General features: G+C 40.6%; 1 protein-coding gene across 5 annotated transcripts in view; it reads left to right on the top strand.

The window, feature by feature from the left end:
* Positions 1 to 22819, top strand: part of JAZF1 (JAZF zinc finger 1) — a 323385-nt gene that overhangs the window by 263831 nt on the left and 36735 nt on the right. For 4 of the 5 annotated variants that reach the window (XM_010855401.1, XM_010855400.1, XM_010855403.1 and 1 more), the window contains one exon: positions 15461 to 15657. In XM_010855401.1, coding sequence (XP_010853703.1) covers positions 15465 to 15657 — 193 coding nt within the window. In that variant the 5' untranslated portion in view covers positions 15461 to 15464. Of the gene's footprint in view, positions 1 to 14901; positions 14920 to 15460; positions 15658 to 22819 lie in introns of those variants that run through there. The other variant, XM_010855404.1, reaches the window with a different exon arrangement.

Genomic DNA, 22819 nt, shown 5'->3' with positions numbered 1-22819 from the left:
ATTAAACCTGGAAAGGGTATAAGAACTCCATTCCTCAGTGACTTTGGAGATTCCTCTTCCTTCTGCCATCTAAATGGTAGGCATCCCCCACCGCCATTTTCTCTTCTCAACCCTTGGGCCTTCTCTGCCTCCCTGTAGGCTCTCCTGCTTTCCTGGGTGGATGGCTCCTAAGTCTAGGTCGCTTACCTGTTTGTTTATCCCCTTGGATGTCCCGCCACCATTTCAAACCCAGCGTATGCAGAACTGAACTTCTATCAGCTACTTCAGCACTGTCCTACAGAAGTTTCTGTGATGATGGAAACGTTCTATTTCCATGCCACTAGCCACATGTGGCTATTTACATTGAAGTTAACTAAAATCAAATCAGGAATTCAGTTTCTGAGTCACACAAGCCAGGTTTAAAGTGAGCAGTACCCTCATAGGGTTAATGGCTGCTGGGTTGGACATCACAGATCTTGAGCATTTTTATTTATATCTTCCCTTAAGCAGTTTATTAGCTGTGGGTCCTTGGGAAAACTACCTGATGTCGTTGTCCAGTCGCTAAGTTGTGTCTGACTCTCTGTGACCCCATGGACTGCATGCAGCACACCAGACTTCCCTGTCCTTCACCATCTCCTGGAGCTTGCTCAAACTCATGTCCATTGAGTCAGTGATGCCACCCAACCGTCTCATCCTCTGTCAGCCCATTCTCTTCCTGCCTTCAGTTTTTCCCAGCATCAGCATCTTTTCCAATGATTTGGCTCTGTTGTCTCTGAAGCTCAATTTTGTCATCTTAAAATGGGGCTAATAATAATCTCTGAAAAGGTGGTTGTGAGGATTCAGTAAGTAGTATCATTGGGCTGGACAAAATGTTCATATGGGTTTCCATTACATCGTATGGAAAAACTCAAACGAATTTTTTGACCAACCCAATAATTATAAGGTACTTGGCATAGTTTATACTGAAAAAGGCTTTTTTTTTCCTATTGTAAATCCTTTTCTCTTCTCCAGTATCAGTGTCCAAATATCCATCTGGAGCTGAGATGATGTGAACTCACCAGAGCCATTATGGCTTAGTTTACATGTTGTAGGAAGCACCTAGAAGTGCTGTGGGTTTAAGCTGTGGACCTTTGGGTTTCAGTTGTTGGAAAAGTTCTGGGTAGTACTCTGAAAGCAGGTTAATACAGGAGTGCTCTGCAGGATCTCTATTAGTAACAAGATTCTCCTAGGTTGCTGGGAAGTATTTTAGTTAAGACATTAGACTTGTTCTTCTACGTTAGTGGCTAGCATCTGTAGAAACATTGAGACAGATTCTGGTTCACTTTGGTAAATCCTGGAGGGGTAGGGGTGGGGAGCAGTTCGGTTTGTGAGTGTGAACCTGACGAAGAGACTCCCTGGGCATCAGAAATGGCTGGGGCGTTGGGAGCAGAGGTGTCCAGGCCCTTCCGGAGAGCAAGGCCTCAGTGCCTCCACAGGAAGCCCTCTGCCGTGGAGCAGGCCTGCACACTCATCAAGCAAGGAGTTTAAAAGCGGGGCTGCGTGGTTTATATCCTGGCTGCAATCCATTAAAGCTTTAATTACACTAATTAGGGATTTGGAATAATCAGGTTGGCCAGCCTGAAATGAGGACCTGTGCTGTCTGTGAAGAAAAGCTTTGCTAAATAAACCAGCAGGATAAACAGGATTGTGGGGGCACATGTATTTCTGGGAGCCAGCTGATGCTATGGATTAGTGCATGCTTTTGGCATGCAAATAAAGACTGCTCATTGTAAATCCACAGAAGGTCTGGAATCCCCTCCAAGAAACACTTCATTAGCAGTTGAATACAGTGACATTCTTGAAAATTTTAAACACACACCCCCCCACACACACCCTGTATTTTTTTTCCCCAAATAATTTGTAGAGTCCATGTTTGGGATGGAACATGTGAGAGAAAAGTGATTAGGTGATCTTGTAAAATACAAATTAATTTGAAACAATGATGACTAGTAATTTTGCATTATTCCCTTTTCTTCCCTCCCAAATTTAAAGGACACCAGAAGTACCATTATGATATTCAAAGCACCACACCATTCAGCACTATAATAGGTCCCCTATAGCCGAGACTTGGGAGCCATTGGCTCAGACCTTGCATATTAATAAAGCTTTGGTGTGTCATTCAACATATGTATGTATATATGTGTGTATAATAGTGTGTATTATATATACTGTGTATAATAGTGCTCAAACTTTGCAAGCATTATAGTTTAGCTGTGTCTGTGTCAGAGTGAGATGGCAGTTATGTCACCAACCATCTTACTCATTTTGAATCTTCATTAGATATTGCCCAGGGACCATGTTGAAATTTTTTTTCTCTTTCTCTTCCATTCTGCTTTATTCTTCTTCCAGTTATTTTATCTGTATATATTTTTCAAGGGATTGCATGAACATGGATAAGAAATACATGAAGGATTATAATCGTGGCCTAAAAAGGGAGGGAGGGAGAAAGTTTAACAAGATGGCAAAATGTTGTAACGTGGCAGTTCATCATACCAATCTCTCTACTTTTTTGTGTTTTTAAATGATCTCTAATGAAAAAAAATTTTGTCATCATCTTCAACCCCCTCATCCTCTTCATCCCCGGCATTTACTCACAGTTTACAGTTTACCAAGTATATTTAGCATTCACAAAGTCCTTGGGTTAAGTCAAGCAGGAAGAAGAGACACAGACGTTCATATCCCTGTGATGTTTTTAAAATGGTTATTCAGTCCTCAAATGTGTGTGTACTTACAGAAGAACCAAATACCTAAATGCATCTGTCGGGTACAAATCTCCTAGAAAACAGGGAACACCAAGCCCTTTAGTCCAGAAGCAGCTTAACTCAACTCTTGCAGCAAAAGGAAAGAAAAATCACTTGGGAAAAAAATCACCTTCCACAGCCCATGGAACTTGAAGTCTTGTAATGTCCTCAGGCATATACTTGTAAAGGCACAACACATGTATAGAGCTGAGTTTGCCTCCAAAATAGTTTCATTGCCTAAGTGAATTAATCCATTAAAGAAAACTCTGATGACTCCACCCTGTTCCTGAACAGTGTTGGTCTGACACTCTGAGTGAGTAACGTATACACGAAAATAAATTTGAGTGAGCTATTGGCCCTGTAATTGTATTCACGAATGCATGCAGTTATCTGAATGTGTGGTTAATATCCTTTCCTCACTTAGGGACATCTTTTGTCTTGGATAAAGTCAGCTTTCTGTCTCAGCTATTATGTTTATTGTCTGCCATCATTGCTCCCTGATTCTCTGAGGATGGGTAATGTATGTACCAAATGAGTTTGGATATGCCTCGGCTAGGATCTTAGTGGAAATACCAGTGGATATTGGGGGAAGTATGTAAGTCAGAGATGGCACAGACTTTCAAATTACATATCACCATCATCAGGGCCTGGAAAATCCCATGGATAGAGGAGCCTGGTAGGCTGCAGTCCATGGGGTCGCAAAGAGTCGGACACAACTGAGCGACTTCACTTTCACTTTTCACTTTCATGCACTGGAGAAGGAAATGGCAACCCACTCCAGTGTTCTTGACTGGAGAATCCCAGGGATGGCGGAGCCCAGTGGGCTGCCGTCTATGGGGTCGCAAAGAGTCGGACACAACTGAAGCTATTTAGCAGCAGCAGCAGCATAATAATCAGGGCAGAGTGGCAACTTAGGACCTGATGATAAGATTGTGAGGCTGAATCCATAAGCAGCAGAGGGAACAGCTCCGGGATGGAGTTGCAATGGCTTTTAGGGGCTGAGTGGCTTGTAAATGGCCATCTTCAACATAAACAAACCCTCACTGTGTGAGATCTCCTCTGACATTGAGTCCCCTTCATCTCAGGTTTCCATAACCAGAGCCCTCCAATTCACCCCATCCCCTGGAGCTAGATTCATTCCAAGTCACTTGTCTTAACCAAATGCTGACTGTCACCCAGCCCAGCTGGTCAGAAGAAGTGACCTAAGTGGATGGTCAGAGAACTGCTTTTCTTCAGAGACAGACTTTTCACTCCAGACTTAGATATCTGCCTGAGTCCATCTTAGATAGACTAGACTGCATAGATTCCCCCCTACAAATGACCTCTTACATAAGAGAAAGTGAAGTCGCTCAGTCATGTCCGACTCTTTGCAACCCCATGGACTGCAGCCTACCAGGCTCCTCCATCCATGAGATTCTCCAGGCAAGAATACTGGAGTGGGTTGCCATTTCCTTCTCCAGGGAATCTTCCCAACCCAGGGATCGAACCCAGGTCTCCCGCACTGGAGGCAGACGCTTTAACCTCTGAGCCACCAGGGAAGCCAGCCTCTTACATAGGAATTATCCAATTAAGTGGTGGTTACATTTTTAACATAATTCCTGGGTAAGAGTCAGGGGCATAGGGCCAACACCCATGGAAATACCAAGACTCTGAGCAGCCTCCTGACATATGTGCAACAAGATATTGAGCCAAGTGCTTTTCATGTTTTTATCCAACAAGATCTTGACAATAAACCCCATGAGGTAGGAGTTAGGGTTTACATGAGTGCAGTCACTCAGTCATTTCCAACTCTTTGTAACCCTATGAATTGTAGCCCGCCAGACTCCTCTATCCATAGAATTTTCCAGGTAAGAATACTGGGGTGGCTTGCCCTTTTTCTCCTTCAGAGAATCTTCCCAACCCAGGGATCGAACCCATTGTCTCCTGTGTTGCATGCAGATTAAAGGCGCTAGGCATTAGGCTTGGTTTTATTGTATAAATGAGGATCCCAAGACAAGCAGGGGTAAATAATTTGCCCTTGAATACCTAAATCAGATTAAGAGTTTGCCCCCAGAAGCCAGACTTGCAACCAGGCTGAGTTCACAGCTGTTAATGATACTGGAACTAGTACTCCAGAGACCCTAAATCAAATTTTTTTTCCTTTAGTTTTTAAACCTCTCTCAGTGTAGGGGGAGAGTTCTTCATCATCTCATTAGCAGTTTACATGGAAGCCTCCAATAACTCATTTAATTTACTTCCAGAGGAGGTACAACAAGGAAACTCAAACGCTATTTGCAGTTTCGTACCACAAAACCTCATAAAATGCAACTTTCTTTGTTTTGTTCATTGGTTTTTACACGGATGTCAAATTAGCAATGAAAACCATGTGTAAGAAATAGCCATAGTCATTTCCAATTCGATGGGAGTAGAAAGGAATGGAAAGTATGGTAGAGAGTTGCCAAGAGAGGGATATTCCAGTTGGCCATTGAACCAAAGATTTGTGGGCGTCATTTTCAGAAGTGGTTTTTATTCTTGGCATTGCCGATGAAAGAGACCATGGTTTACTCTATTCAGGCTAAAGTAAATCAAAATTAATTGCTTCACTGATAATTTATGCTGACCTGTGACTTTAGGTCATGACTGCTGGAATCTGAACCAGAGCTTTCATTAAGGAATAATAGATTAACTATATTATTCTTTAGTTGTGAGAAAATACTCCGTATTTATTGGGCATATAAAAAGTAGTAGTATTCAGGGATGAGATTTTGTTCATTATTGCAGTTATTCAGACTTGGTGCATGAATTTCATTTGAGTGCTAAAATTCCGGGAAAGAGATTATTGGTTTAAAAAAATAATAATTCCTAAGTAGTATTCAGAGACAGCTTGCTAGTCTCTGAATGACGATGTTCATAAGGGTATTTCTGTTGGTCTGCAGTTTCCAAGTTGCCGCGGGCGTGTGGGGCCCCGGAGCAGGGGCACCCAGCCCCTCTGTGTGTCCTTGCTCCCAGCTCTTGGAAAGGAGAAACTCCTGGATTTGGATGCTCTTGTATTTGGTTTCTTTCAGTGTGCCAGCATATTGCAAATGATTCCTTCTAAATTTAATGTTAATAGTTCCATTTTAGTCAGCATTCCTTGAAACTGAATTTTAGCAAAGGATATGATAAAAAATAAAGTTGGATATTTTTAATAACATATCTAGAGAATAATTATAAACCACATATTATAAACAGTGTATTACAGTGTACATATGTGATTACAAAATAATAAAACTAAACTTTATATTGTAGCTTCTCTGCATCTCAAAAAAATTTAAGTAAATTTATTCCTCTTTGTTCTATTGTTATAATCTCATGACGGTCTTTCTCATGAAAGGATTATTTTATTCCAGGGTTATGTCCTTTCTATATTTTATGTTACTATGGCCTTTTCTTTTTAATGAGTAGCTAGTGAAGGTAGATGGTAGTTAGATAAGGAATGCCACTTGGCAATAAAAATGGGCAAGTGAATGTTAGTTTATTAATTATTTTTAAGGTTTTAGAACATTCAGCCTATACTGTAACTGCCCTTAAAAAAAGAAAAAGAAAATATAGTTGTCAAGAGAGTAGATGAAAGTAAGATCACTTTTTGTCTTTCTCTTTTCTCTTCTCTTCCCTGTCCCCCAAAATACAGCGAACTCTTATAAATTAGCTGCTCTTATAAATTAGCTGATACAAAATTGACTTTCCCCAGAGTTAATTTATCTTGTTCAAATTGGACCGGAACTACTCCTCCAAGTCCAGGAACTATATCCTCCTGCATGTGTCAGATATAAACTTAGAAAAGAAGGCAGGGCAGGGTATGTGGGAAGTGTCTCACTTAAATCTGTCAGTTTTGGTTTGATATCCAAGAACAAAATCTGATTCACTGGCTAGGTACTTCACAAATTATGCCCACAACCCTTGTGAATATCAGATGAAAATCTCATACACAGATACACAAAACCCTCATAAGTTAAGTACTAAGCTGATCTAAACAGACAGTGTAGGTTTTTTTGTGGTGCTCAGTTCAGTTCAGTCGCTCAGTCGTGTCCGACTCTTTGAAGCCCCATGAACCAGGACTCCCTGTCCATCACCAATTCCCAGAGTTTACCCAAACTCGTGTCCATTGAGTCGGTGATGCCATCCAACCATCTCATCCTCTGTCGTCCCCTTCACCTCCTGCCCTCAATCTTTCCCAGCATCAGGGTCTTTTCAAATGAGTCAGTTCTTCACATCAGGTGGCCAAAGTATTGGAGTTTCAGTTTCAACACCAGTCCTTTCAGTGAACACTCAGGACTGATCTCCTTTAGGATGGACTGGTTGAATCTGCTTTGTGGTGCTACTTTTAGTTTTATTATTGTGCACTAAATTTTTAATAGCATATTAAAAGAGGCTCTGAGTTTTGGTGGCACTGCAAAAATTTTTATGAAGCTTCAGAATCCATCCCATAGGCCTCAGATGGTGAAGAAAGAAATTCTGAGATGAGAAATGAAACATACGATTGTTTGAAACATTACTAGGGACTCTGTGAAATTAGTGTTATTTGGGAGTCCACATTATTTTTTGTCTTTGAAAAGAACATTTATTATTTATTAATTTCCCCCAATCGCTAGTAAAAGTCCTTTTCTTAATCAAGGGTCACAGACAAGCAGTCACTCCACTTGCTGCCAGCAGGTCATGTTTCACTTGCCAGCTGTTCTAACGAAACACCTCTCAACCTCACTGAGGCTTGAAGTTGCTAAAATGAGAGGAGCCACCCCATGAATTTATTAGCAGATGTGTGTTTGGAAACCCACCATTACTTTGAGACCTAGAACAACCAGATCCTCTGACATGTGGACCACACATGATCACATGCTAAAATGTACCCATCATTCCCATAGCCTAATTTGAATGCCTTACAGGTCATTCAGGGCTTCCCTGGTGGCTCAGATGGTAAAGAATCTGCCTGCAATACAGGAGACCTGGGTTCAATTCCTGGGTTGGGACGATCCCCTGGAGAAGGCAATGGCAACCCACTCCAGTATTCTTGCCTGGAGAATTCCGTGGACAGAGGAGCCTGGCTGCATTCAGTCCATGGGGTCACAAACAACTGAGCACAAGCACAAGCACAGATCATCTTGCTTCCTGACTGGCTTTCTGTCTGTCCTTGTCCTGAATTTTGCATCGTAGTTGCTGGAGAAAAGGAAAATCCCTTAGTTCTCTTCACTGGAAAGATTGATTGTTGTCCTTGTCAGGTCAGAGATCCCATTGTCTGGAGCAATGAGTTAGCAAATTGGAGAGTACTTAGAATTGTGGTCTGTCTGCCAGCTCCTCATGGCTTTCCTCAGAGACCTTCTTGGTTTCACAAACTTTTTTCACCAAAAAAATGTTAATGCCCAAAGGGCCATTGAAAAGGCAGAACAAAGCTTTTGAACTTCAAATGATGTAGTTGGATGTTGTGCTTTGTACAGAGGTCTGGTTGTGAGCCACATCTGAGCCTGGTGTAGCTGTATGAATCTCCCAAGTAAAGGGCGGCCTTGCATTGCTTAGAAAGAAGTCTTTCCATCAAGTAGCAGTGTCTCCCATTGCCTGCCCTGCTAGAAAGGCCTTCTACAGTGGATTCTTCTCAAGAAATTAAGGGGGAGAAGTAAAGAAAAGGAGGCATGTGGCTCTATAGATGCCCCGGCTTCTAGCATGTTGTCCTTAAAGGAGAGGAGCTTTCTGTTTGTATTCTGGTTACTGTTACCACCTTTTTCAAATTTACCTATGATGGAAGCAGTCATTTAATCAATGCATGCAGAATCCGTGAAGGTGGTTCATTGCTTTCAGAATCAGCAGAGCTCATGATGGCAGTACGTATCCTATAATGCTCAATAGTTTAGCTCAGAAGTAACTGTTAAAATGTCAGTAAATCGCTGATGTTACATTGAGAGATGAAAGATTTGTGAGTTAGGATTTCCTGAACAAGAGTCATTCACATGATGTTTGTCAAACACCGAGTACCAGGCTCTGTTCCAAGTGCTTTACATGTATTAATTCACTTCATCTTTGCATTCTGTAAAGCAGTCCTTATTATTTTTAGCATTTATGGGTAAGAAAACTAAGGCACAGAGAGATTAGGTAACATGCCCAAGGTCACACAGATGGAGAACATAGAGGAGAAATTAGCATCTGAACAGTCTCCTTACAAAGCCCATTGCTACACGAATATTTTCTGCTACACGAATATTTTCCAACTGTAGTCTATCACCAGTTAATCGACAGGTTATCACCTGTTAGTCAAGAAATTAATGTGGAGGTTGTGACCACGATATTTGGTTAAAATGAAATAGAATAGAAAAATATCAGAGTGTATCACATATCATAAGGATTATTTAATGAAATTTTTGTTTCAGATGCTTACATAAAATTTCTTTATCTTTTCACCCAAACATGTTGCACAAGTCAAACTTGTTCTAATTTCAGAAAGACAATACGGTGCAAATACTGCCTATTAGATAACTCTCCCTACCGGCAGGGCAGCCCCATGTAATCAAACACATTTATGTTTACTCAGTGAAGTATATGAATATTCACACTAAATACAATAAATAAAGCATATGAACAGCTTTTATGTAGTTCACATCACGGTTGGTTTCCTCATGAATTTTGCTGTTGAACATTAGAAATTTCCCAACTTTCAGAGCTCTGGAGATTTCAAAATTACAGATTGTGGACCTAATTATACATATGTGTGTACAGGCTTTCTTAGATTGAGGCCAAAGAAAAGTTTGGGAAACACAGCCCGACGCTGCTGCTGAAATCATGGACTGTTGGAGCCGGGAAGGAACCTAGAGGTGATATATTCCTTTTACCCATAAAACTGAAACTCCTCAGTTTTAACAAGAAGAAAAATCAGGGGCAGAACAAGGGGAGCACTGGGACTTCTGGAGGTCACCCGCTTCTTCACTCTAGAGCGAGCCCGCTGACACACAGCTTGGGGCGTCTGGACCACACGCCCTCTCCAGCGTCTTATAATAACAATGAAACCACACCATGCATCTCAGACCTTGGATCCTTTTCAAGTTCTGCTGAGAGAGGCTCGAGTTTTGAGTGGTCACTTCCATCACTGGCTTCTCCAGAGCCGGTGGAAGCTGAGTGGTTTTGCACCAGCAAGACACTTGGGCTCAGGTGTTTGGCCCGAGAGTGAGGTGCAGCAGGGGACCTGCCCAGGCTCCAGCCAGCTCTGTAAATTTCCTGAGTTTGTGGTTGAAACTGGTCTCCGTGGACCAGCAATTTGACATTTTCCCCCTGTGGTGTTACATTCATGTTTCCACGTTTAACATGTCAGACTGAATGAACATTGTGGTCTAAGGATTTAAAAGATTTATAATGGAGTCTTGAAAATTTACTTAAGGAATATGTACTTCCCCAAGCAATAACAAATATTACTACAAATGACCATATTAAATTAAAGTAACTTGGGCATTTCTGATTTGTAGGAGAGTTAAAATTAATCTTATGGCAGTTTCAGTTTCAAAATGAAAACATGGCTTTGCCTGACCACAGATTTCCAGGCTGTTAGTCAACAGTGAATGAACCCTCAAGTGACTTTTTTTTCCCTTTAAGAAATATCCAGTTCTCTTTATGTGTAGAAAAGTAATACCAGAAGGAAAATACCCTGAAAAATCAACTGTAGTTGTATCTGCAAATTTCCAATATTCTGATGAAAATTTTTTTCATAAGCTGAGTAGTAAGTACATGGATTGTCATTTTATTCTTCCTTAAACTGTGCTTTAAAATATGTACAGTCAATTTGTGTGCGTACTACCAGATTTTTTAAATGTTTTTAAGCACAAGTGACAAATCCATGAAAAATCTTCTATAAGTGTTCTTTAATGAGAGGTCTTATTTTTATACTTTTAAAAAGGAAAAGAAACTTTCCTTATCCATCCTTCATTGCTTCCCTGATTAGCTCCTTTAGTAGGTAGGCAAGGAGCCTGGTTCAAATGCTTTTTCCCACACATTAAAATAATAATAATAACTGTAGGTATATTGGTAAATGTTTAACAGTTGACTCTTGGGGTGGGGGGAAAAAACCCCAATTTGTAATATTTGCCAATTTCCATGGTGTAAATACTCCATCATGGCCAATTTCAGGCTACCAACATTACATCACTGCACAGAGTAGGGAAGTAACGTGCTGTATAGCATCATATAGTAATTCTACCAAACAGATACAACTTTATTAATGTAAATAACCTCAATAGCATAAATAATAGTAAAATGGAAGAAAATAAGAACTAATAAATCTTGAGTATTGTTATCTTTGTTTTTAATATACTTGTTTTAATTTTAACTTCACATTTAATTTTTGATAATGGGTATATTTAACAAATGGCCTAAATCCCTAAAAATTTAATGATCAGCTCTCACAAGCCAGCATAAGCCCACACTAGCACACTACTGCTACAAGACCAGAACAGTTCCTATTGCAAAGCAGAAAGAATTCAGGAAGGTGGGCACAGCCAGCCTTCCCCATATCACAGCCCAGTGAGGCTACAAATCCAAGACCCCAAGAACCTAGGGGCGCAACACAGCAGAACTTGGATGCTGAGAGGATAAAGACCTCCACTCTAATGGTTGCCCCACTTCCAACAAGTAAACCCCTGCATTCTCCTAGGCCCTAAGCTTCAGCTCTTTAACCCCTTTCAGCTTTGAAAACCATGACTCTGCAGCAAAAACAAGAAAGCTCAGAGTTCTTTGATGTGCAGTAGGCAGCCTGGCAGAGCAGGAGCTTTTGATTCAGTCCTGAGGCTTGACTTCTCAGCTTTGCCATCAGCCAGCAAAGTGACCTTGCACAGGCCCCTTCACCTCATTTCCCAGTTACCAGGAAAAATGAGGGGGCTAGACAAGGCAATCTGTCTCACCCAGCTTCCTTCCTGCTCTAAACCCCACGTTGGCTGCAGTTACTCAGGGCTTTGGGAAAGATCACCAATCATGTCAGAATCCACTGGGAAAAACTCATCAGCCTTCAGGGTGGTGTGACTTCCCAAGCCTGAACTCCATCTCCTCTAGGAATACAGCAGAACGTGTCTAACCCTGATGATGGAACAGTCTGGGCTGTGGTCCTTCAAGGATGTCACAGTGTAGCTGCCCCTGAAGGTGGAAAATGCTTGGAGCCAACTTATTTGAGTCCAGTCTAGACCACAGTCACAGACAACCTTTATTCATTCTGCCTCATCAGGTCCTTTATTAACTTGTCTCCCCAAGTGGTTTTTGCCATTGGGAATTCACCCATCTTTTGACAAACAGCTATACTGATGGAACACTGCTTGAAAAGTTCAGGGTTTAAATAAGTCTCCAAAAAATAGGTAAAGTCATGGGTGATAAGTGAAAGAGGAACAGTGCAAAACCACCAGGGAGAAACTGGCGAATTTTATCCAGTGTTCTACAGGCATTTTTATGTCCTTCTGTGTGTATGTTGTCACCGGGAATAAATTCTGCAGCTGTGTATCTTGGTATAGTGAGGTTGCCTTGATTTATGGGTATAGCTGCAAGTTCATAACCACCAATCCAAGGGAGAAGGAGGGAGGGTGGAGGGAGAGAAGGATTGGCAGAAGTGTTTTATGAGTTTCATGTTTAATGCTTTTAACATGGTGCCTCGTTCTCGCTTCTAGAAAGCACTTAGCAGATACAAGCCAAAAATAAATGGCTGTCCGTAGCTGACCAAACCCATGAGGGGGTGAAGGCGAGGGATATGTGTGTGCACGTTGTTATGGTTGTTTATAGTTGTTTTTATATCTGAGCTGTAGGAGAGTATTTATTTTACAATAAAAACCATGAGCTATTGATACTTTTTAACCAGAGTAAGAGAAGACACTGCTAACCTCTCTCTCTCTGCCTCTCTCTCTCTTGCAAGACTGTCTTGCTGACACTCTCTGTGCACTCTCTGATCTGATTCCCAGTCTTGTAAGCTATGCATGAGGCACGAACGTGGTGCTTTCAGAGCCATAAACATGCAGTGCACCCTCAAGAAACTTGGAGTAAGGTAGACGGAACGTACAGCAAAAACCACATTTATGAAGCGTTCTGTAACAAAGTCACTTCCTACATGACAGGCACTGCCGCCTTGTTTTATCCTCACAATATCCTCAGAAGTCAGCGCTGTTGTTGGCTGGTCCACCAGCAAGTGACCTTCCTTGACCATGAACAGCCTCTCAGATGATCCGGGACAGTCATGGTTTCTGGGTCTTTTCAGAGAGATAAAAGGTAGAGCCTGCCCACCAGCAGGGCCACATCACACCTTCTATGAAGCTCTCACTGGTACACAATGGCAGTCTGTCCAAATGCGGGTAGAAGGTGCTCCTTGGGCAGAGGTGGGAGCGTCCCTGGAATCAAAGCTTTTATAACACTCCCTGGGCACGTTCCCCATTCCCTGCAGGGGCCATGTTCAGGTGCAGGATCACCATGCTCCGGAAGCCCAAAGCTCCTGCTTCCTATCAGCTATGTATAGATGGTTTCTAGCTCCTCCCAGGCCAGACGCCACTTACCAGTCAGGGGGTCAGTCTTATAAGCAGCGCTGCCCAGTAGCATCTTTGATTTACCATCTTGGCAGGTTACCAGAGTTAATCAAAACCTCTTGCATAAAGGAAAAAGGGATGTGTTAGCCCTTTAGCTGTTACACAATTTCTTGTCCCATTTTATAGAGAATAAAGCTGAGGTTTAGAGAGGATCATTGACTTGCCTTAAGTCACATTTGTAAGTAGCACAGCCAGGATTTGAAGATAGGCTTGCCTGACTCCAAGTCCCGTGCTCTTAACTAAGATGCAAGATGTTTATTTTTCATTCTACTCCATAGCATATCTATCTATATTTTTTTACTATTTAAAAACTAACTTGAATTACCTACGCTAAGAACACTTGGCCTTCCTAGAACAAGCAACATGTTTAGCCTGTGATTTTGGCCACTCCCCGGCACACTGCGTGCCCACCTGAAGAAGCTCAGCATTGTGCAGTTAGCAGTCGTACTTAAAATAATAAAAGAAAGCACTAGTTCCTTACTTTACAGTCCATATTTTAAGTGTAGAGGTTTATGAGAAGAGGAAAAAGCAGTTTTAAGAGCAGTAGAACCAACTTTATATCTGAAAATAAATGAATACCTGGCTACCGAGTGCAAACAGTTCTGGTTTGCATTGTCATTCCTTTCTCCCTTTTCAGTCAACACCATCTTGTAGCACAAAAACATAAGAGCTCAAGACAAAGCATACAACTTTATTACAGTTTGGTTCAACATATAAAATCCAGTTTATACGTATAGATTATATTGCAAAAGCCCTTCAAGAAATATGCCATCCATGTTCCAAGTGTAAAAGTAGACATTTTAAGACACTAACACTATTGTAATATTGTTCCATTGTGTGTTTGAGCAACTGGAAACTTTTACCCAGGCATGAGAACTATCTATTGACTTCTAAAATGCCGTAGTGTAATGAAGACGAATATAAAGGAATTCTGTAAGCAGAATGTGAAATGTGTTGGGTAAAATACCATGTCTAACCACAATGGTACCCACTCCAGTGTTCTTGCCTGGAGAATCCCAGGGACGGGGGAGCCTGGTGGGCTGCCGTCTATGGGGTCGCACAGAGTCAGACACGACTGAAGCGACTTAGCAGCAGCAGCAGCAAGCACAATGGTATTAGTTTATGATGAATTGTATTAAAATAGACAAAACACAGTTGATGGGAGGGTGGGGTACAGAGGGGCCTTGAGAGGTATGGTTATGATCTGGTTTTGAGCGTAGGTGGTGGGCATGAGTGTATGCTTTATTTACATAAATATTTTCATAAACTCTATTCACTAGACTTTCCATCCCAATTCTCAAAAACTGTAGTCAACATTTGCTGTTTAGGGAGGAAATACCATTTCATAAGTGGTTTTGAATTTCATTATATGAATTCATAAAATGCTAGATTAAACAGGGAGAAAAGAACAAAGCTTGAATATTACTAACTTAAGAGAAGTGTTGAAAGAATGTAACTTTGAAGTTTCCAAAGTGAAACTATCGAAAGAAGTCCCCTTTCCCTTTTATGAGTAATAAAATCATGACATAAACAGATCTTTCTCAGTGATCGTCCTTGTACTGTGCTTGTTCCCTCTTATTGAATTTTCTTGGGCAGAATTGTTCAGTCATTTGATAAATGTATGCTAAGATGTGCTTGGCAGCATGCTAGTAATGATTATAGGGACTTAAGTCCTTTCTTTTCAGCTAGTAGCTGGGGAGACAAGACCTTTAAGCAACCAAGAAAGTGTTAAAAAGCTAGATACCTGTTTGAGAATCCAGAGTACAAAAAAGAATCAGAGTCCTCATGAAGCCATGTATGTTCAGTGGCACAAACAATAAATACTGCCAACCTGCAGATGAAGGAAGTCCTCTCTAGTTGACAGTGGTGGGGGGACTTTGAGAGCAGGTGTACTTTCTGAGGATTGAGAGGACCTTCCAGGCAGTCCTGTAGCTGAAAGCACTGTAGTGAGGACAGAGGCTTGGCCCAGGGAACTTTCAGGAGCTAGAAGATAATTCTATCATGTAGGAACAGGGCAGCTGTTCTGAGTTTTTGAAGTTGGGACTGACCTGTGAACAAGTCCGTACCCCAGGGTGGAGCATCTGTCACATTCAGGTTAGCAGTCATAATTCCTCCTGCTCTATAGATGGGTTATTTACAAATGGTCTCTTCCGCTTACAGATTCATGACGGATGCTGCCCGCCGAGAGCAGGAGTCTCTGAAGAAGAAGATCCAGCCAAAGCTCTCACTGACTTTGTCCAGCTCCGTGTCTCGAGGGAATGTGTCCACGCCACCTCGCCACAGCAGCGGAAGCCTTACTCCCCCAGTGACCCCGCCCATCACCCCTTCCTCTTCATTCCGCAGCAGCACCCCGACTGGTGAGTAGGTTAGCCCTTAAGGGGGGGTGTGCGTGCGTGCGTGCATGCGTGCATGCTGTATTGGGGGCTGGGCACAGATCTTGCTTGAGATCCACCTCTTCTTTGACCCTTTGTTGATTCATTCATCTATTTATTATTAAGGATATAGTTAATAAGTTATCATTTATAATGTGCATGTGATAATGGTTTTATAGACATGTTTTCAAGCCTTTACCATTTGTTATATATAAAGTGATGCAGTGTCTTGGGTTTGCTTCAGTCAAGTGGAGAAATAGATCAAACAAGATCGATTGTGTTGATTATTGCCACGTGTTGATTATTGTTCAAGCTGGGTGATATATACATAGGGGGTTATCATCATACCATTCTCCCTAGATTTACTTGTTTAAAAGGTTTTCTGTGATAGAATGATCAATTTTTAAAACTTAGAGTCCCTCTTAGCGCCAGGTCTGAGTTACAGTAGTGAACCCAAGGAGACCAGTCATGTTCTTTCTGATGGGCTGAGGCATAGTAGAAGATGTTGGCATTCTAGGGGGCCAACAAGAACACTCTTTCTTGTCTTCACCTCCCAAATGGAAGCGATTTGAAAAATAAGACTCAAAGGTAAAAAGTAAAATCAACTTTATTACTGCATAAGGCTGAACTGCAGAATAAAGCTAGGATCTGTAACAACTGACTTCTTAAGTTGTCTTCCCTGAGTTGAACTTATTCCCGAACGTTCCTCTTAAGCTTACCTGTGTAGGAGCAGACCAGCGTGTGCCCAGGCACAGAGCTGAGCAGCACAGAACCTTCTCCCAAGTCAGAGATCCACTAGTCAGTGATAGAAGATGGTAGAAAGAAGCTGGAAAAGTCCCTCCTCTTCTTTTTCCCATCTGAGAACAGAGATTATATTTCCCCTCACTCCTGTAGGGGCATAGACAGGTATTCATCAAAGAAGTGCACCAATAACTATAACATTGTAACTCAGTGATGGGAGAGAGGTTTGACAGAATCAGGAAAGACTTCCCCAAGAAGGAGAGAAGGAGCATCCAGCTAAGGGGACAGCATTTTTCAAAGGCTCCATGAAGGGAAACCTGGCAGGTCCCAGGTTACTGAAGGTAGACCAATTGGTGGTGAGGTGTTTGTTAGATGAGGCCAAGGAGGTCTACAGGGCCCGGGACTCTGAGGGTGTTATTAAAGATTCTAAAAGCAGAAAGAAGCCATTCAGAATCATGCCATCACCCCCTCAGTAGTATCGCCCCTTAATGGTGGATGAAAATGTTTATTTTCTCTTAGAGTTTATGTATTTCTCTTTTATCCAGCTCCCATCAAGGGAGGTGGCGGCAGTCCTGTTTCTCAAAGTGTGCTTCAGAATATGACTTTCACAAAATGGAAGTTGAGGAAAAGAGTTCCCTAATAAGTTTGGGAAAGTGTGATGGGTTTAATACATTGTTAGTCTCCAAGCGGAGGATTTAGAAAACTTTCAAACTCGTCACTCTGATTATAGGAGCTCTTTTTCTAGGGGCATCTCGATGGGCTCATGGTTGAGAGGGTACCCTGTGTTCCATCAGAATTGGGCATTTTGAACACAGAATAGGTGTGGGAGGCAGACAGAGTTCCTACCTGAACTTTGCCCCTTACAGATCACTGTTAATACCCATTATTTAGGTTTTTGTGTGAGAGTTAAATGTGATAGCATACACATGCATTAAACATTCAGTAAATGTTCATCCCTGTGGTCCAGTTTTCAACTAGCTGTTTCAGAAATAGAATTGGAGATCATTCTATAAAGGATGAATTGGGTTCATTTGTGTGGGCATTTTTCCCTTCCCTGAGATAGACCACCATGTTTCTCTTACATTTCTTTCTGTGAAGATTTACTTTCCAGGATTTCTGCTAACATTTAAATCTAAGGAATGCCATGAGAATGTAGTGTGATTCTTTGATTCTCTTTTCTGAGTATTTCTATGAATATTTATTCATATGACATGTGAATTATGGGGACAGTTTTATACCTGGGTATGTTTTATACCTGACTTAATAAGGATTGACTCATGGCCAGTACCAGATAACTATGACTACCCCAATTAGTAATGGGAGTTTTAGAACCCCATGAAAATAAAGACAGTTTAAAAGTGAGAGTTTATTATTTTTCATGTAAGAATATTTGGAAGAAATGGAATCATTTCCTCTCCTTCAGACATAAAGAAATCTTTCTGACACCTTGTCTATTTTAGCAGTTTCCCACTGAGAGAATTAATTTATGTTGTGGTAAAGATGTATCATTTTCAATCTGTCAAGATCATTGGTAAGTTATTTGCTGCTTGAAGAACATTCCATGTAAACATCAAAAATTAGCAGGGGAAATGGTTTCTTAAACCCCTACCCTGTACAATTTTGATTGTGTACATTTTTCAATGTTTGAAATGTTATTTTACCTGTAGTTAGAGAGATCAGCTTATTTTGCCTGACTAATGTGGTTTCAGTCACTTTCATTGCCAGGTTATAAATAATTTTCCATGTTTCTACCTCCTAAATTCACTCTTCCAAGTTTCATATTCAGGATGCATTCCTGGTGCAGAAGTAATGGTCATCTTGCAGGAAAGTTCATTTATAAAGTATTCTTTAAAATATACCATCTTAACTAGACAGAATCAGATCTCAGTTTCATCATAGAGTTTCAAGTATGTCTTAGGAATTCTTAGAATTAAGATTTATTTTGTGATTTCTAAAACTCTAGAGAAATTTTCTTTTCTCAACTTTTTCATTTCCTGTCTTTGCTTTGTATTCTTTTTTAATGTATTTTTTAGTGTTCATTTAAGAAAAGCTTTGAATGGTTTAAATCACGGGTCAACATTGTTTTTTATGAAGGCACAGGGGCCTCTGTTTCAGCTACTCAGCTCTGCCACCATAGCAGTAAAAGCAGCTATAGAACTACACTAACGAGTGGACATTCTGTGTTCTATAAAACTGAAAGTTTCTGTGAAACCTTATTTACAAATTTGGTCCATAGGCCATAGTTGCCAACCCCTGATTTAAATTATAGAGATAAAGAATTAAAGATATATGTGATTACTATGTATAAAATATATAGTCAACTGTGTAGCACAGGGAAGCATACTCAGTGTTTTGTAATAGCCTATACCAAAAAGAATCTGAAAATAAAAAAGATCTATATGTGTGTGTGTGTGTATGTGTGTGTGTATCACTGAATCACTTTGCTGGAAAGTGTTGGCTGGATTTCTGGTTGTAACAGCACTGCATAGTCTCTACTGGAAAATATTTGCATATATATTTTGGCCCATTTGGGGGGAAAAATTCAAGTATCACAACATTGTAAATCAGCTATACTTAAATTAAAAACGTATATTAAAAGTGAAGATAAACATGATTGAATTCACTGAAAATAAAGTGTTAAAACAATTCATACCATTCTCCTTTGAAAGTAGTAATAATTACTGAGGAAAGGCAACCTAGATTTTTTACTATGTATGCTTACTGTATGCTTTATGTATGATTACTTAATCCTAGCACCAGCCCCACTGAAACAACAATATTAATTCCCATGTACAGATTAATACCTTTTAAAAATTTATTTTAATTGGAAGATAATTGCTGTACAACATTGTAATGTTTTTTGCCATACATCAGTATGAGTCGGCCATAGGCATACCTGTGTCCCCTCCATCCTGAACCCCCTCCCACCTCTCTGCCCACCCCATCCCTCCAGGCTGTCACAGAGCACCTACTTTGGGTGCCATATGTCATATGTCAAACTCCCATCGACTATCTAATTTACGTATGGTAATGTTAATACCTTTTTAAAAACTCTTTAGACCTTCAGCCACTTAGCTGCCTCAGTTGCTAACTTGACACTTCTAAACCCAAAACACAAAAGTGATTAAGTTATTGGAACTGTGGTTTACCTTTATTCACAGTAACCCTCACTTTTAACCCACTTCACCATTCAGATAGCAGATGAGAACTTGAAGAACTTAATCGATTTCGTTTACTCAAGGTTTTTTTCAAGGGTGAGTTGGAGCTGACTCCAGGCAGTCAGTTGTTAACTATTCAGGCTTGCAGACCAGTTGTTAAAGCTCATCCTGAAATTGGTCATGGTGGGAGTCTTAAACCTCCCTTTGCCTGGGCTCCACTCCGAGACTCTTACTCAGTTGATGGATCAGGCATTGAGAGTTTTCTTAAAGCTCTTGCTAGGGAATTCTAACCTACAGCCAGAGGTGGGAAACCACTGCTTTTAAATGCTGGGTCCCATCTTGTCAGAGCTGTGTGTTTTCTTGCCTAGGTTAGCCTATTTCCAGTTTGCTAGGAGAAAGGTTACTGTAATCTACTTGCTTAGCCTCCAAGCGTGAGTCCAATGGGACTGAACAGATGCTTGCTTATGTCTTAATGGAGAAGCCGTGGAAGGAGTTGGCTGAATTTCTGGTTATAATAGCACTGCATAGTCTCTCCTGGAAAATATTTGCATATATATTTTGGCCCACTTGGGAGGAAAAATTCAAGCATTAAACCAGAGAAAGGTACCCAAGGAAATTAAACCAATTTTTTTGTTTTCTTGTTTCAGCAGCCTATAATGACCATGAAGTAGCAAATTATATCTGTTAATCTGTAATTTAAGTTCGTATTGTACATTATGTTGTTTCGTTTCCTATTCCTCTGTCTCCTGCTATTTGGCGTGATAGTAGACCTTTAACACTCCCTTATGGCTTTGGCAATAAGTTACTCAGATTGTAACTTTGCAGTTCTCAGGAGTTGCTAACAAATAGCAAAATCATTTTAAAAAGTAAAGTATTAATTTTACCCTCAAGATGGAAATTACTGCCACACAACTAATAGAACTGACAAGATTTAGCTTAACATTTAGAAGCTCTGTCTGAATGGAGCTGAGGTGAACTCTCCCCCAATCCCTTTATTTTTAGAAAATAAACCTAAACAACCTTACTAAAGGGAGAAAATCTCAAGGAATAAAAGATAACTAAAGTAAGGTCTAAACTCGCATAATTCCCCCATCCCCACCCCAAAGAAAAGAATGAAACAGAAGGGAAAATCTCAGAGAGATCAATCCTGTCCTATTTAACAGTGGAAAGGGAGAAAAACTAAATATTTTAGCCTGACTGAATTTTGTGACCTACTTATAATAAATTCCTAAGGCCGGGATTTGGTATTTCTAATGGATTCTGCCCTAAAGAGATGAATATCTGGACAGTGCCTAAAAAACATTCCCTAAACTCTTCCCATTGAGAAAGTAGCCTTGATTTATATTTCCCTTTTCACATAAATGTGTTTACTTAAGCTGGAAAAGGACTTCATGTTGCTCTCCTATCTGGCTTACATTACATTCAGGGTCACCAACACACCCTTTCCTGGCCTATGACTTGTTTTCTTGTTTGTTTATATACTGCTTTGTTCCAATCATTGTCCTTTCATCTTCTTTATTGATTGACTTGTAAAACCTTCATCCTGCTTCCTGAGAGTTATGGCCCAGTCTTGTCACTAATTTTGCTTCCTTCCCCACCGTCTTATGCAGCTACTTATTTATAATCTCTTGCAACTCAAAAGTGTAGGATAGCAGCAACAAGATAGTAATTACAAGGATTTTTCTCAACTACACCACCTGCAAGAGACCTTCCCAAACAAAACATGTTTTTGACTTGAAGAAAGCAAATCAAATCAGTGCCAGTCTATATTAGTAGATTTTATCTTTAGAGTTCACAGACACTTAATCACCATTTGTTTACCCCACTTTAAAGACAAAAGAAATTGAGGCTCATTTAAATGAAACCTTGCCCAAGTTCAGTCATCCCCAGTTGAGTGGCCACTGTTTTCCAGAGCACCAAGACTGGGCATCTTCTCAGTTCATGTAATTTACTGATCATCTAGTTTGTTATAATCATTGTTCCAGGTACTGGGAGTACAAAAAAAGCAGAAGGTATAGCCCTTATGGATTAGAATTTACGTCTCTTAGGAAAAGCAGGTTATACACATGTGGAGCAAATACTTAATGAACATAACATACATGCAGATGGACTAAATTACTAGCATGGATTATTGCTTAGATAAGATGGAGGTACTCATGGGCCATTCTTTCCATACTGTTTTAAGGCAGTTATAAGCAATATATTCACATCCACAAAATGTCTTAGAAATTGTAAGGCAATGTAAATTCCTAAAGAGTTGGAATCAGGTGAGATCAGGGGGAAGTGATTGGCGGCAAACAATTTTAGAGCATGATCATTATGGACTGCCGGGGGATTCATTAGCAGACCCAGGTATGTTGATGGGGGGGTAGTTATGGAAACCTGGAGTTTTCTGGAGCATCTTCTGAAACTCTGGGAATAGAGGTAAAGTGATGAGAGCTTTTGGTATCAGAGGGATCTGGATTCAAATTTTATTCTTCAGTTTGAGAGAGAGATGATCTTAAACCTTTGCAAGCCTTGGTCTCCTCATGTATGCATTGGAGACAATGCCTACCTTCCCATGAGGATTAATGAGGTAAAGTTAGGGATGGAAACAGCTACTTATGTTAATACTGTCTCTCCGTAAACCTCTGGTTCAGAAAGGTTCTCCAGGGCTTCAGAAACAAGTGATATTGGCTGAGCAGTTCCACACTGCGTAGTTACCCAAGAGGAATGGAAGTATATGTCCACAGAAGACGGGGGCAAGGATGTACAGGACGACGTTATCTGCAGTAGCCCTGAGTATTAGCTAGTCTGTCTCCAAGTACGTGGATAAACAAGTTGTGATCTATCTGTACAATGGAATACTATTTAGTGATTAAAAGAAAAAAACCATAAATGAGTCTCAAAAACATTTTACTGAGTGAAAGGAACCAGACACAAAAGAGTGCATTTGAAATTCAAGTAGAGATAGCTGATCTGTAACAATGGAAATCTGAACAGCAGTTGACTCTCGGAACAAGAAGAAAAAGTTCTCTCCCTTCCAGAGAACTTTCTGGACTGATGGATATAGTCCATATCTTGATTGAGATGTTGGTTATACAAAGGTGTACATTTATCAAATTCATTGAATTAGGCACTTAAAATCTATGCATTGTATTTACCTCAGTTAAAAAAAAAAAATTGTTGGCCCAGGCAGAAATGAGGAAAAGGAGCCCACAAGTTCCACTCATTCCCTGAAAGAGCAGAGAGCATTTCCTCTACTGTAA

Source organism: Bison bison, unplaced genomic scaffold, assembly GCF_000754665.1.
Source record: "Bison bison bison isolate TAMUID 2011002044 unplaced genomic scaffold, Bison_UMD1.0 scf7180017864364, whole genome shotgun sequence".
In the NCBI taxonomy this organism is placed as follows: Eukaryota; Metazoa; Chordata; class Mammalia; order Artiodactyla; family Bovidae; genus Bison; species Bison bison.
This window is presented reverse-complemented; position numbering and strand designations above follow the sequence as displayed.